The 15,488-nt window shown below is 45.8% G+C and overlaps 1 protein-coding gene across 2 annotated transcripts in view; it reads right to left on the reverse strand.

Moving 5' to 3' along the window:
• LOC146064665 (ephrin type-A receptor 3-like) overlaps positions 1-15,488 on the reverse strand; it is a 206,167-nt gene that overhangs the window by 170,349 nt on the left and 20,330 nt on the right. The window contains exon 2 of one of the 2 annotated variants that reach the window (XM_083178436.1): positions 403-450. The exons of the other annotated variant lie outside the window; for it this stretch is intronic. Within the exon in view, the coding sequence (XP_083034562.1) occupies positions 403-450 (48 nt within the window). The remainder of the gene's footprint in view (positions 1-402; positions 451-15,488) is intronic. 2 annotated transcript variants of the gene reach the window in all.

Raw genomic sequence — 15,488 nt, forward strand, 5'->3', positions numbered from 1 at the left:
AGCGATTGCTACTCGGTGAATCATGGCGAAAAAAACCTTCAAATGTATTCGCCATGTGGTCATTGAATAGGGTGATTCACCGTTTTAGTAAAAAATTCGCCAAACAGCACAAATTCGCCATAAAAACATGGCGAATCAGGCTCATTGAATACCGCCCTATGAGTCTCTTACAGCAATATGCGGATCTCTTCTCCTATAGCAATAATCATTACTGAGCCTTCACACAAGCAGTCTATGGTGGCATACAACTACTGTACTACATCTATTTGTGCATTAAATGAAGTCATGACAATGGACACAGATAAACCAGATCAATTAGTGTCACACGGGTCTTTGTTTTGATGATTGCTACAACAGACACATGACACTAGGTGATACTGTATCTCCACAAGTGCCTCTCACCTGTACATGATGTAAGAACACAGGGGTGCAGGGCATCAGACGTCATTACTGTATTAAGAAAAACAAAGAGATGTCATTGGCCTACACAGTGTCAGCAGGAACAGATGATACACACCTCCGATGTTATGCTTTATTCATACACCTCCAGAGCTGGAGGACACTCTACACCAGACTGACCCAGATGAAGCAAGATGGGGTCCAGAACAGAAACTAGTCCAGAGCATTCTGCTACTAGTAGGGACTAGATACAACACTCTAGTCTTCTCAATCCTACAGCGAAATACATCCAGCTACCACCACATGGTACCTGGGATTTTCCAGGTTATGGTTTATTAGATCTACAGTCAAAAGGTTGACTACTACTGATCGATTTGACATGGCCAAAAGCCGCCACGAAAAAGGGTAGACAAAGATCGACATGTGTTTTTCATACCATTTAGCTGGTGCTCAGGTGCATTCATTACAAACTGACACATTTTAAAAGATCCCCAGGTGCAGCTGATTACTTGATTCTGTGAGGACACCTGAAGAACGTTAACTGTTGGTAGCTATGGAGGACTGGAGTAGGCTTCCCCTACCCTAATTGGGAGATATGTGAATGATGAAGGATAAAGGACATTATGATGAGAGCTTTTCCCAATGACAGTGATGAGCAGGCTACCATATTTGTCATTTTGCGGTTGAGGATACATTTAAAATAAAACTGATCACGGAGTCTGCCATATGAACAGAAATGGCTAGCTGATATTGGAGCATATGTGCATGTGTTTCATTGGTTACCTGGCACAGTATCAAGACATAGCAGTAAAGTAACTGGCTTCTGTCAAACTTATACCTGCTATACATTGGAGAGAATATACAGTAGGTTGAAAGTTGAACAGGGCCTGATTAAAGGTTCCAGGTGCCCTAGGCTAATACACATGTAGTTCCCCTTGTAACACTGCTAAACACACGTGTATGGGTGCTCAGGTACTCGCCAATTATATTGCCCAATCATATTGCCCATGGCATATGAAAGAGGCTTTAGGCTAACCAGCTGGCACTATAGTCCAATGTACAGAAAGTAATGATTGCTTCAGTAAGTTACATTGGCACAGCCACCTGGCAGTCACCTTAACACTTTGAGTGCCAACGTTGCTGTTAGAGATACTCAAAATATCCACTAAAAATGCCGGCATCTCTCACAGAGATTGTTCTTTTAGTATAAATAAATACAAATACAGCCAATGGATAAAGGTAGCGGCGACTAATTGTTTATAAATAATGATCTGGAATTAAAAAATATATTTAGAAATGTTCTTTTAAAAATATGAAAGATTTATTTCAAAAGAATATATAAAAAATACTTCTATAATAAAACAAAAATGGACAATAAATATACAAATAGAATGAGGTAAAATTGCTTAGCTTAAGGATGTAGTTGGAGGCTAGAATCAACCAACGCGTTTCGTCCTGTCAGACTTCATGATGAAGTCTGACAGGACGAAACGCGTTGGATGATTCTAGCCTCCAACTACATCCTTAAGTTAAGCAATTTTACCTCATTCTATTTGTATATTTATTGTCCATTTTTGTTTTATTATAGAAGTATTTTTTATATATTCTTTTGAAATAAATCTTTCATATTTTTAAAAGAACATTTCTAAATATATTTTTTAATTCCAGATCATTATTTATAAACAATTAGTCGCCGCTACCTTTATCCATTGTTTACATTTTTTTATGAGCAATTTACCACTGCTCCTTTTCTTAAAGACTGGCTGACACCCTTTACTAAGGGAATATTGTTTATTTATCAACTATCCAATTGGGAAAACACAAGTGGCGCCCCTCATCCAATCTTCACAAATGCAGCCAAGTCCATTAACCACTTGAGTGATATGCCCGGAAATTTTCCGGGCTCAGCTGCGTTGCGGGCTGCCCCGGAAAATTTTCCAGGCAAACCACTATGCAGTAGGTGAGCGCCAGTGGTGCCTTCAGCGGAGCACCACTGGCGCACCACCTCTAGAGTCACCCCCCCTCCTGTTGCCCCCCTCCCCATCAACTCCGCTCCAGCGATCGTACGCTGGAGCTCCCCTGCCTCTTCCCCAGCCGCCATTTACAGCATTGACCATAGGCGGCAGGCTCGGGGATGTTTGGAGCGGCTCGGGGTGGACTCGGGAGCACTCAGGAGTTCAGGCGCCCGAGTCCTCCCGAGCCGCCGCAAACATCCCAGAGCCTGCCGCCTATGGTCAATGCTGACTTTGACTGACGGCTCGGGCAGTGGCGGCAGGGGAGCTCCGGCGTACAAATGCTGGAGCGGAGGTGAGGGGGAGGGGCCTTCCTACGTTCTGTGGTGGGTTTTGCTGGGGCAGGACAAACCTGCCCTGGTAGGTTTGTCCTGCCCCAGCAAAACCCACCATTAAAGGGGTTAATTGAAGCATAGTTAAATATTGCACCCAAAGAAAGAACAGTCGCTGTGAGAGGCGCTGGCATTTTTAACGGATATGTTGATGATCTCTCACCGTGACATTGGCATTCAAAGGGTTAATAAAAACCCCTTGCTGGGCAATTTTCACACTTCTTTTGGGAAATTCCCTTGACATTTAAAGGGTTGAGAACTTTACCCCACACGCTGGTAACTTCGGCATTGTCTAGCAGGGGCGTGGCCACAATGGTGCAACATGAAAAATCGGTAATACTGCATGACCGCAGACACTGGTATAGGGAGAACTCATTATTCTCCCTACAATTTACTCAGAAAAAAAAAAGAAAAGCCTGGCAGCAGGTAGGGCCCCTTGGGACCATCAGACAATCAGACATTAGGTGGCCACTTGTACTGTCTCATGGGAAATCCACCTCTCATATAAATACACCTCTCGAGCAATACACATGCATCAGTGGTATGCTGTACAGTACTTTGTTACAAGTGCACGCCTCCTGGGATGGGCAAAAATACAGAGTCATCTAGAATTCATTGTCTAGTAGTTTGTAAAACCTAGAGGCCAACGGGGTCTTTTAAGAAGCCACACATTGGGCCTGATTCAGACCTGTTCACTAGGCTGCATATACTCGCACCCTAGCGAACAGGTAAGCACCCCACCACCCGAATTCCCACGCTAGCATGTGAAGGGATGTGTACGATAACACATTCCCTCGAATGCAGCAGCCCAGACGAAAAATCATTCGATGTCCATTCATGGATACAAGTAAGTCTATTCTTACTTTTATCCTGGACCAAGATGGCTGAAGAGCAGTCAGGCACCGATGTCATGTGACGTCAGCCATCCGCCCCACGCAGGCCGCGGCATGCCTGAACGTCCAGTGTTTTTATGTCGATGCGCATAAAACACTGGGCTGCTGCCCCCCAGGTTTGCATATACACATGCGCAGACCCCAAACATTGGGGAAGGGGGCCAAATTCGGACCAGAACAAAGGGGTCTGAATCGGCCCCATTGACGTCTGTAGGGAGGGCTCTGAAAAGTTATATTCTGGCAGAAATGGCTCCTGCGATTTCACCAGCCCCACTATCTCCTTTATGAGGCCCATTTATATGAAAGCATCACATAGCAGCCATCTATTAATAAATCAGAAAATGATATAAGAATAATACATACTAATTTACATCAGTCCTAGACCTGCAGTTTCTAATGACTGACGATGTCTCAGACGCGGGTGACACATTGTTCTGCATACTGTATGAAGAAATCAAAGGAAGTTGTAGAACCTGGTAAAGCATCTTTTCGGTTTCTGAGTTTTTTAAATCTTGATGTTTAAACAGGTAAAACAGAGGGAAAAGAATCCACTTTGTGCATGGATCATGAGTGTTACAGAACGGCGCATGTTCTGCAGCCGCAAGTCAGTCACATCTCTGCTTGGAGTTGAAGTGGTACAGTATAACTAAGTATTAATGAGGTGTTCATGCGCAGGGTATTTGGAGTGCATGTAGATCATATCACAAGAAATTCTGAGATCACTGGTGACTCTAAGGGCAAGGACTATCACCCCTGCCCAATGAAATTTAGAAACAGCACAGTGATGGTGTTCCCTGATGCTGGCAGCAAGCAGTGCGGTCACACCACCACACCCAAGGCAGTAGAGAGCCTGGCAAGGCCCAGGTACTTCTCAGGGGCATGTTCTAATTGTTGGAGGTGTGGCCATGCACTCTTAGAATAAAATATAGAAACAAATTGTACTTTAAAGCACCGGCCCGGCCAACAGGCAGCTCAGCACACAGCAGCATGTGCTGGGTTTAGAAGATCTTCTGCTGGTGATGGGGCCCTTTATCAGATCTAGACACAGGTTATTAGTACCACCTTCCTCTCTCTCTCTGTGCCACTGGCCACACCCAGTAATGTATACTTCCCAATATTGGTGGCAGAGGAGGGGGGACACGGGCACTCACCTCTGACTCGCACCCCAAATTATGCATGTAATTTCAGTCGGAGGCGGGGCCTATGCACACGGCACTCCTACAAGGCCATGCCCCCTATTTTTTTGCCGCTGTTGGGGACATGGCCAAGCTGTGAGAGCTGCTGGCCATGCCCCCATCCCCTTTCTGCAGTGAATAGACAATGTGTGCATGTGCACTGCATCTTTTCCCCAGAGCAGCAGGTAGCAGAGGAGACTCTCAACTGCCCCCCCCCCCCCCCCCTCCACGGGACACAGCTGGCCCCGGGCGAGACCGAACAACAATAAAAATGGGACGGTGTGACGAGAATGGGGACAGTTAGGAGGTATGGGTAATGCCTCTCCTGAGGCCCCACAATTAGTATTCTCATTATATTTTTCTTATTTTTTTTGCAGCCTCGGGATAAGTTGTTGCACTGGCAATTCTTTGTTATCATCTACTGAATCAAATAGGGCACCTTGGATGGTGATTTGTCCACCCGATCACATGACTGGGCACCTTGGATGGTGATTTGTCCACCCGATCACATGACTGACTGATTTACGTTAAAATTTGGTGCTGCGGGGCAGCACTGTACAGACTCTGATGGGTATAAAGACACCATCAGGCCTAGTAACGGGCCCAACATAAGGGCATGTGACAGCTCATTCTCAAGAAGAATGAGCAATAAACAAGGATACTCTCCTCTACTCTACTCCGTACTGCGATTAATGATAAACTTTCTATTCTAATTAATCAATACAATGACCTTGTCAGGTACTTACTGGAAACAGAGAAAGCTTGAACTTGAGTTTTGTTTGGTATCTCTTTGGTGGCAGCTCTTCTCCCACATGTGGCTGGTGTGTGTGTGTCTGTGTGGGAGACCAAGTTTACGGCTCCTCTACCAGTGCAAGTCTCATGGTGAGTCTCACCGGAGCCTGGCTAGCGACAGCTCTACATCCTCATTACCTGCCTGCCTCTGGCACTGAACTTTTAGTTCTATAGAAACATATAGGGATGGCCATTGTTGCAATTGCCATCGAAAGTGCTAAACCATGCAATGGTTGACCATCGATATTTTTATATATCGATGGTCAGCCATTGTGTTTGATTGATTGGCCTGTGGGCCAATCAAAACACGGGGGCGGGGCTTTGCGGGTGTCAAGGGGTGGAGCTATGCTCCGTGTCCCGGCACGTTGAAAAAAAAAAACATTGTTTTGGTGTTCCATCGATGGAGGGAAACCATCTGGTTCTCTCCCATCAATGGCAAAAGTATTCGACATCGGCCATGAGCCATGATTTCAAATCATCGATGGTCGATGGCCATCCCTAGAAACATATACCCAGGATGCATGAAAGACATTTTAAGGGGCCCTGCATGGAGGCAGAGCTAGATTATAAGTGGGTACATGTGGCAGCAATATTTGTAATGTTAGAGGGCCCCCACAACATTGTAACCCGGGGTCCTCAAATCACATGTACCCAGGAGTTTTCAGGGATAACCATGGCCATACACAAGGAATCAGAATACAGAGAAATGCTGGATCAAGGTTGAATGAAGTTTGTGCAAATGCCTGCCAGGTTTAAATACCCTACAATACAAGGGACTGGCTGCAGACAGGAAGTGGGCAGCATGCGCCAAACACATTCAGAGGGAACAAATTGTCTAGATTAAGTGCAGAAATGGACAGCTGCTGCTGTGGCTGCCAAGTCAGCTCCACTGTCCCAAAGCCCTAACGGCATGGGGCCAAGTCCTGCGTAGTCCATTTACATTTGTCACTGGGATTATAGGTAAAACAGTAGACTGTGACAGATTGGAGTCTACTTAGTGTTTGGAACGGTGGCATATCCCACTGTGCTGATGATCCCGGACCCTTCTTATTTCCCCTTCCAGAAATGGTAGATAGATTTGTGATATTTTATTAGATTTTTGGCCATGACTTTATACCTATAAATGTATAAAGTATATTAACTTTCTTGTCTGCATAGATGCATAAACATATTCAAACACATGTTAACCCTTTACTTCCAGCCAGTTATTGAGAGACTAGTTACCAGCCCGTCAAAATGACCGAACAATATAAGAATAACGTCAGCACGTTGGCTGTGTGCATTTGAATGGAGCAACACTTGAATTTCTCAGTTAGACACCATCTGGTGGCCGCCACCTCACAACACTTGAATAGCTCAGTTAGACACCATCTGGAGGCTGCCACCTCACAACACTTGAATGGCTCAGTTAGACACCATCTGGTGGCCGCCACCTCACAACACTTGAATGGCTCAGTTAGACACCATCTGGTGGCCGCCACCTCACAACACTTGAATGGCTCAGTTAGACACCATCTGGTGGCCGCCACCTCACAACACTTGAATGGCTCAGTTAGACACCATCTAGTGGCCGCCACCTCACAACACTTGAATGGCTCAGTTAGACACCATCTGGAGGCCGCCACCTCACAACACTTGAATGGCTCAGTTAGACACCATCTGGTGGCCGCCACCTCACAACACTTGAATGGCTCAGTTAGACACCATCTGGTGGCCGCCACCTACCAACACTTGAATGGCTCAGTAAGACACCACCTGGTGGCCGCCACCTCACAACACTTGAATGGCTCAGTTAGACACCATCTGGTGGCCGCCACCTCACAACACTTGAATGGCTCAGTTAGACACCATCTGGTGGCCGCCACCTCACAACACTTGAATGGCTCAGTTAGACACCACCTGGTGGCCGCCACCTCACAACACTTGAATGGCTCAGTTAGACACCATCTGGTGGCCGCCACCTCACAACACTTGAATTGCTCAGTTAGACACCATCTGGTGGCCGCCACCTCACAACACTTGAATGGCTCAGTTAGACACCATCTGGTGGCCGCCACCTCACAACACTTGAATTCCCCCATAGAGATAAAGGGCTGATTCAGACCTGAAATCACACAACGGCCATTATCAATGAACTGCCAATGTACGTGTGCGATGCAAAGAAATATTGCTACTTTTTTCCTTCGCTAGCCGTTTGCAAGGTGATTGACAGGAAGCTGGCGACTGGGGATGGTATCCGGACGTTTATTGAAGTAATAGAAAAAACCACAGATATGCCCAAGTGCTTTAGAAGAGGGTGTGTGATGTCAGCTCCAGGCCGGATGTGCCTGTATTCATCGCTGCCGACAAGTAAGTCCCTGGCTACTCCTAGCGTGCGATGACTGGTGCCCAGTGGAAAAATCATTCAATGGTAAGTGGCTTGTGATGAGATTTGGACACTGCAAATTCATCGCTAGCCAAACACACCCATTTGCAGGGCAGGATTTCACTATAGCAGGTGGTGTCTACCTGTTCCCTAGCCGCTGCTGATTCGCTCAACAGCGATCAGGTCTGAATTGGCCAATAGGAGCAGTGTAATTAGCCTTTTATTATATAGGATTTGTCTTCTCCAATCAGGAGCTACAGAATATGGGCCAGTGCACTAAGCTTCAAAAGTGATAAAATGGAGAGTGATAAACAGCCAGCCAATCAGCTCCTACCTGCCATGTCACAGACTGTGTTTGAAAAATGAGAGGTAGGAGCTGATTGGCTGGTTGTTTATCACTTTACATTTTATCAGTTTTGTAGCTTAGTGCATCTGGCCCTATATCTGTAGTATATTTAAGTTACCTTAAGTCTGATAACCCAAATAGCAAATGAACTGGTCCACAGAAAATATAAAGGAGATTTCTTGAGATTGATGTTATTTACACTAGAAAACAGTTTGTATGTAAACAGAATCCTCCAGACACTGGTGGAATGAAATGACTGCACCTGTATACCATGACATGTCTGAGGCTGTGCAGATCTAGAAGCCATGGATGTGTCTCCAACATCAGCTCCAGAACACCAGCACCTCCAAAATGCTTATACTAACAATTACAGTACATTTTGCATTATATTGCTGTGGATTGTAAGCGTGCGAGCAGGGTACTAGGGATATGGTCGCTAGGTCAACAGTATGGAAGGTCGACATATATTCCATGCCAGGGGGCACGTTATACTGATACTGTGCCCATGTCAACTTACATTGACGTAGACAGAAAAATGTGAAAAAATCTGACTGTCGATATTCCCATTGTCGACCAAATGCCGGCATCGACCTTCCTACCCTGTCGACTTTAGACCTGTTGACCAATTTCATGTGTCGACCTAAGCCAGGCATGTCCAAACTGCGGCCCAGCATGCCTTACCATAGTTTTAGCATTTCCCTAATAGCAAAACTGTGGCAAGGCATGATGGGACTTGTAGTTTCACAACAGCTGGAGGGCCATAGTTTGGACATGCCTGAGCGACCTTTAGTGGTTGACCTAATGTATGTCGACCCAATGACCCATACCCCTGTAACTACCCAGTTTGTTTTATCACGGTTTCCAATTATAAAGCGCAACAGAATTTGCTGCACTATATAATATACCCCTTTCACATCGCACCTAATTACCGGGTTCAGGTCGGTTTCTTGCCGATTCAACCCGGTAATTGGTGCGATGTGAATGTGGTTACCGGTTACATCAAACCGGTAGCAACAAAGCAATACAAACCTGTAAAAAAGAAGGTTTCTAACCGGTTCATTGCCGTGTTGGTTTGCAGTGTGAATGGGTTAATTGGGTCGAGCGACCCGTTTCCCGTTCACACCAATGGAGGAGGCAGCACTTGGAGCAGTGCCAGCTCTAAGAGCTGCCTTCTCCCCTGCCCCTTATGATGCTTCGTCGCTCTTCCCCGTCCCTGCAGGACGCCAGCGAACTGGCAATATTATAATATCGCACCGGCCGGGACTGAACCGTTTCAAAGTCCCGGCGCAACCCTACATTTGCGGTCTGAAAGCGGTATAAGACTGTTAATAAATAAAATAAATTGTATTGTTAATGCAAGTAATTGAATAAATGTTTTAAAAACAAAATAGTGCTGTTATGACAATTGAAGATAAATGCATTTAATTCTGAATATACTGCACCAACAATTCCTTTACTTGTATACAGTTTGCACTTAGAATTGACGTTGGGAGTTTGGTACAGTCGGAGATTATTTTCAGCTGAAACATTTTTAAACAACAATTTGCGGGTCCCTGAGGACTGCCCAGTATTATTTTGTTTAATATACAATGTTATCAGTTTTTTTGTGTGTGTATTTTTATTCGCGGTTATATTCCAGCTGCTGCTGCTGATGCCTGGAATTCAGCAGGTGCCCGGGGTCTCACCACACTAAAGGTTACAAGTAATAGCAGGCTGCTGTCAGTCACAGCTTGTGTTTGCTTAAATAACAGACTACTATTGACTCTTCCACTTCATACATGTACATTTCCCGCATGCAGTAGCATTTCATCCTCCGCAGCAATGGTAATTTGCACTTTCTCCTTGACCTTAAGCCCCAGATCCCAGGAGATCTCCGGGTTTAATAAGCTCCCCAGCTCGAGGCTAATTACAGAACAAATTGTTTGTTCAACAAAGTGTGAATCAAGGCAAACCTGGAACTACAGTATATATGACTTGCTCAGAATACACAAGCTCTGTTCCCCTAGTGGCTTCCCTTGTATAGTGATGGGAGCTGAAGAAAACGCAACACTTAGATAAAATTGCAGCTTTAAAAGGTATATTTATCAAAGAGTAAAAGCCATACTGTTGGTTAAAGACCCCCATCCACTAGGGGGAGGTATCACATGTGGTACCTCACATGCAATACCCCGCCAACTCACCGGGCAGCTCCTGGGACGCTGAATCGCATGTGATACATCATGGGTGAGATGTAATAGGGTGAGATTTTTGAGGTGTCTAAAATTGAACACCCTATTACATTTCGCCCCATATGTGGTCCTTTTGCATACGATGTATCGTATCCGATCCCAGCAAGGTCTGTGGTCTGTAATGAATAATTATGGTGGCTCATATGATCTGCGATTGCCATGCCTACCTGCCACCCCCCCCACACACACACCATGCCATACACTGCTACCAGATGGGAACACCTGCCATACACTGCCACAAGACTGGAAACTATGCCATACACTGCCACCAGACTGGTAACCCTGCCATACTCTGCCATCAGACTACAAACCCTGCCATACATTGCCACAAGACTGGAAACCCTGCCATACACTGCCACCAGGCTGGAAACCCTGTCATACACTGCCACCAGACTGCAAACCCTGCCATACATTGCCACAAGACTGGAAACCCTGCCATACACTGCCACCAGACTGGAAACCCTGCCATACACTGCCACCAGACTGGAAACCCTGCCATACACTGCCACCAGAATGGAAACCCTGCCATACATTGCCACAAGACTGGAAACCCTGCCATACACTGCCACCAGACTGGAAACCCTGCCATACACTGCCACCAGACTGGAAACCCTGCCATACATTGCCACAAGACTGGAAACCCTGCCATACACTGCCACCAGACTGGAAACCCTGCCATACACTGCCACCAGACTGGAAACCCTGCCATACATTGCCACAAGACTGGAAACCCTGCCATACACTGCCACCAGACTGGAAACCCTGCCATATACTGCCACCGGACTGGAAACCCTGTCATACACTGCCACCGGACTGGAAACCCTGTCATACACTGCCACCAGACTGGAAACCCTGCTATACACTGCCACCAGACTGGAAACCCTGCTATACACTGCCACCAGACTGGAAACCCTGCTATACACTGCCACCAGACTGGAAACCCTGCTATACACTGCCACCAGACTGGAAACCCTGTCACACACTGCCACCAGACTGGAAACCCTGTCACACACTGCCACCAGACTGGAAACCCTGTCATTCACTGCCACCAGACTGGAAACCCTGCTATACACTGCCAACAGATTTAAAATTAGTTTAGACAAAATGGGGAAGAAAAAGGGGACTCTTTTCTTGGGGGAAAAGAGTCCCCTTTTTCTTCCCCATTTTGTCTAAACTGTTTGTTCGGACTCAAGGGAGCACCACCAACGGTATAGTGTCTTCTCCAATTGGGGAAACAGACATACATCTTAGTTGGTACTAGGCCACCCAAGCCAAATCCCATTACGGAGGGCAAGGATCTCACTTGATCCCCCCTCCCTACTGGGGAAAACTTAGTGTGGGACCCAAACAACACCAGATTTAAAATTAGGTAAACACTAGTCACCATATTGAAAGCCTTGTGATGTCTAGCACAAATTGAGTTAACACTATACAATAGCCATACAATTATCGTATTATATTCAATAGATTGGAGGTGGACCCATAGCTGCTGGGACTTGGGTTGGACCCATAGCTGCTGGGACTTGGGTTGGACCCATAGCTGCTGGGACTTGGGTTGGACCCATAGCTGCTGGGACTTGGGTTGGACCCATAGCTGCTGGGACTTGGGTTGGACCCATAGCTGCTGGGACTTGGGTTGGACCCATAGCTGCTGGGACTTGGGTTGGACCCATAGCTGCTGGGACTTGGGTTGGACCCATAGCTGCTGGGACTTGGGTTGGACCCATAGCTGCTGGGACTTGGGTTGGACCCATAGCTGCTGGGACTTGGGTTGGACCCATAGCTGCTGGGACTTGGGCTGGACCCATAGCTGCTGGGACTGGGGCTGGACTCCTAGCTGCCGGGACCTAGGTTGGATCCATAACTACTAGAACTCATGTTGGACACATAGCTGCCTAGACTTACTGTAGGTTGGATAGTTTCTTTAAGTGACTACAGAAAACATGTAACATTAATATATGGTCTGGTACTAAAGTAAGGACAGTACTATTATTCATTACACATATCTTGTCATAACCTGTATTTAGTGCTCATTAGTGCTATAAAATCAAATAACAATGTAGGTTTTAGAAAATAGCGAATTCTTCGCTTGTTGATACTGTATCCCCAAATACAGTATACAAATGCAGGATAAATCTGTTTCTCCTGAGTAAACCACAGATAAGAAAAAAATTAAGTCTTATAGCAGAGAGTAAGACCTAAAGGGTTAAATTAACTGAGCTGAACAGGTCCCTAAGAGACACTTTGGAATTATCCGCCTGCAGCCAACTCATCAGTACGTCAGCGGCAGCACCAGCTCAATCCCCATCGCTCGGAACATTCCCAGAGAGGAGGTCATGTACATGTGATAGAGAGGATGATGAGGTCTACACAGTAGCAGCGAGAGATCATCTTTACTTTAAATCTGCTCAGCCATAGTCTTCATTATCGTCATTCCCAATACTGAGCAGGCCACAGCGGCTGGTCCTGCTTGTCATAGACAATTACACGCAATGTCCAAAGAGCAGATATACTCCACACTGTGGAGCTCTATAGGGTAACACAAATGCTAAATATTTGTTTCATGCAAATGGTAGCTGTAAACAATGGGGCAATTCAGTGTTGAACTCAATTCAATGGGGAAGACAGGTGGGAAGTACAGGGAGGTTGTGCTATGATTGCATCATCATTGCCCCGTACCTATTAAACACAGCAGCCAATCAAAGCTTGGTAAATGGGGGAAAGGGTAAGGATGCCATGAATCGTTGCAATTCGCCTCATCAAACTGTCTGCAAAGCCAACCAAGATTCCGGATGTTCCAAGAGAGCAGACAATAAAAGTAATAACAATTGAAAGTAAACAGAAATGGAAAAAATGCTTTACCTTAAATAAAAAGCTTTTAAAAAAAAAAAATCTATGGACACCCCATCTAAAGCCATTGTAAGATGGTGATTGCTATCAGTGCGGAATCTGTTCTGCTGCTGTCCATGATAAATAGGCTACACCAATGATGAATAGAAAAAAGCCCTAAACCTTGTGAGATAATTCCTTTTTTGCAGCATTTAGGGTTTTATGCCTTTGATAAACCAATTCCTACTGTAAGGGTTTTTTCTGGTTGACTCGCAAAGAATGAAACCCATGACCTCAGTGCTGTAAGGAAGAAATGCTACCAACTATCACTGAGTACAGGGAAAACACACAAAATCTTATAGACAAATAATAAAGAAAATATTATCGGCCTCAAAGATAAAACCACAACCAGCCAATCAGAAGCAGCTAGCTAGCGCTGGTGATGGCAACACAAGTCACTCGGTCAATCATAGCACGTTAAAGAACAGCCAGGGAAAATGTGTGCTCCCATCTATTTCTCCCATAAGCAGGTTTACTGTTCTGACAATCTCCCTCATCTTCACATCTAAATTCATTTATTCAAGTTTTCCTAGATTTCATCTAACCTAGATATATTCAGCAAATCAAAAGCTGAATTTCCCCTAACATTTCCTAGGAAGCTGCAATGCCTTCTGGAGACTGAAAGAGATGCACAGACCTGCAAGAACAGTCACATCCTGCTCCTGCACAAACATTATCCGTAGGAACACTACAAGGCAGCTGAGCCACACACTCGTCTATGGGGAAGATAGGAAAGATAGTGGATTGCGCTAGGAGCAGCTCACAGTTAAGTAGTAGGGAAGAGACGGTAACACCAACCACCTTAAATGAGAATATTGGAAAGAAAATCCCTATAACTTGGATTGTGAGCGCACTTAGTGATGTAGACGTCATCAAGCCCCGCCCCAGTACTGCAAATCCCACAATTTGCGGGTCTTCAAGGAGGGGATGGGCTAAATGATGCTATTTGAATCTTTAGCCCCTCCTCCGAAAATCAGCAATTCACGGGAAATTGAAGCTGCAGCAGGGGCGATTCGGGGGGGGGGGGGGAGGAGGGGTTGGCACCCGTATCCTGGTTGGTCGGCCACTTTCCAGGGAGCCGGGAGAGTAGGCAACGCTATATTTTAAATGCCATATAAAAGCTGCTGGCTCTTCTGTAATTAATCTCATTGCCTTTCCCATCCTTTTAATGTTTCTCAGACCACTGGCCCCTACATAATGGCATATATTCAATGCCGTGGGCGAGCGGTGACTGCGAGCAGAACTTTTTGCTCGCAGTCACCGCTCACCCTGTCAGTATTCAACTGACCCCCCTAATACGCAAATTCCCCCTCGCTCCGTTTTTTGAGCGAGGGAGAATTGGCGTATGTGCCTCCAAAAGCTGCGAGAATCGAGGCTAATTACAGCGAGTTTGCTGCACTAGCCGCGGCTCTCGCAGTTTAGGGGAATCCTCGCAGTTCTGTGACGGCGAGGATTCCCCCGGAACGTTGCATGGTGCGAGCGGACGGCGCGGTGGTTAAACTGCGAGGATCACTGGTTTTCTGCGATCCTCGCAGTTTAACCCCCTCGCCGGCCGCTCGCACCGGCATTGAATACATGCCAATGTCACACAGCTTCTACCTAAGTGGCAAAGATGGATGTTCTACCATTTGTTTAAATGGACCACCAAAGATTAAAAAATGCCTTAAAATATACAGTATATTTTGTTCATCAAAACACTCTTCATAGACACATATGCTACATAAACTTCTGCATACAAAAGATACTAAAACACTTCTAGGTTTGGTGCCTCCCCTGCCTTAATATACATCCCACATTGCCTGCCTGTCTGTTTTCAAACCCAGCCTATAACTTGACAGTTAAGAGCTGATTGGCTGATGTGTTACCAATGGCCACTTTACCACTTCACGAGGCTTAATAAACGTGCCCCTTAGTAACCAATGTTGTCAGCAGTCATGACAAGACTCCAGACTGGCAGGGTAGTAAGATAGCCAATTAGAATGGAGACAGCCCTGTCTAAAATCAGAAAAGCCTGATATTACACCTCATGCCATTGCTTAATTCATAACGCCGCATAC

The sequence above is a fragment of the Crinia signifera genome, chromosome 3 (assembly GCF_055691185.1).
Source record: "Crinia signifera chromosome 3, ASM5569118v1, whole genome shotgun sequence".
Taxonomy (NCBI): Eukaryota; Metazoa; Chordata; class Amphibia; order Anura; family Myobatrachidae; genus Crinia; species Crinia signifera.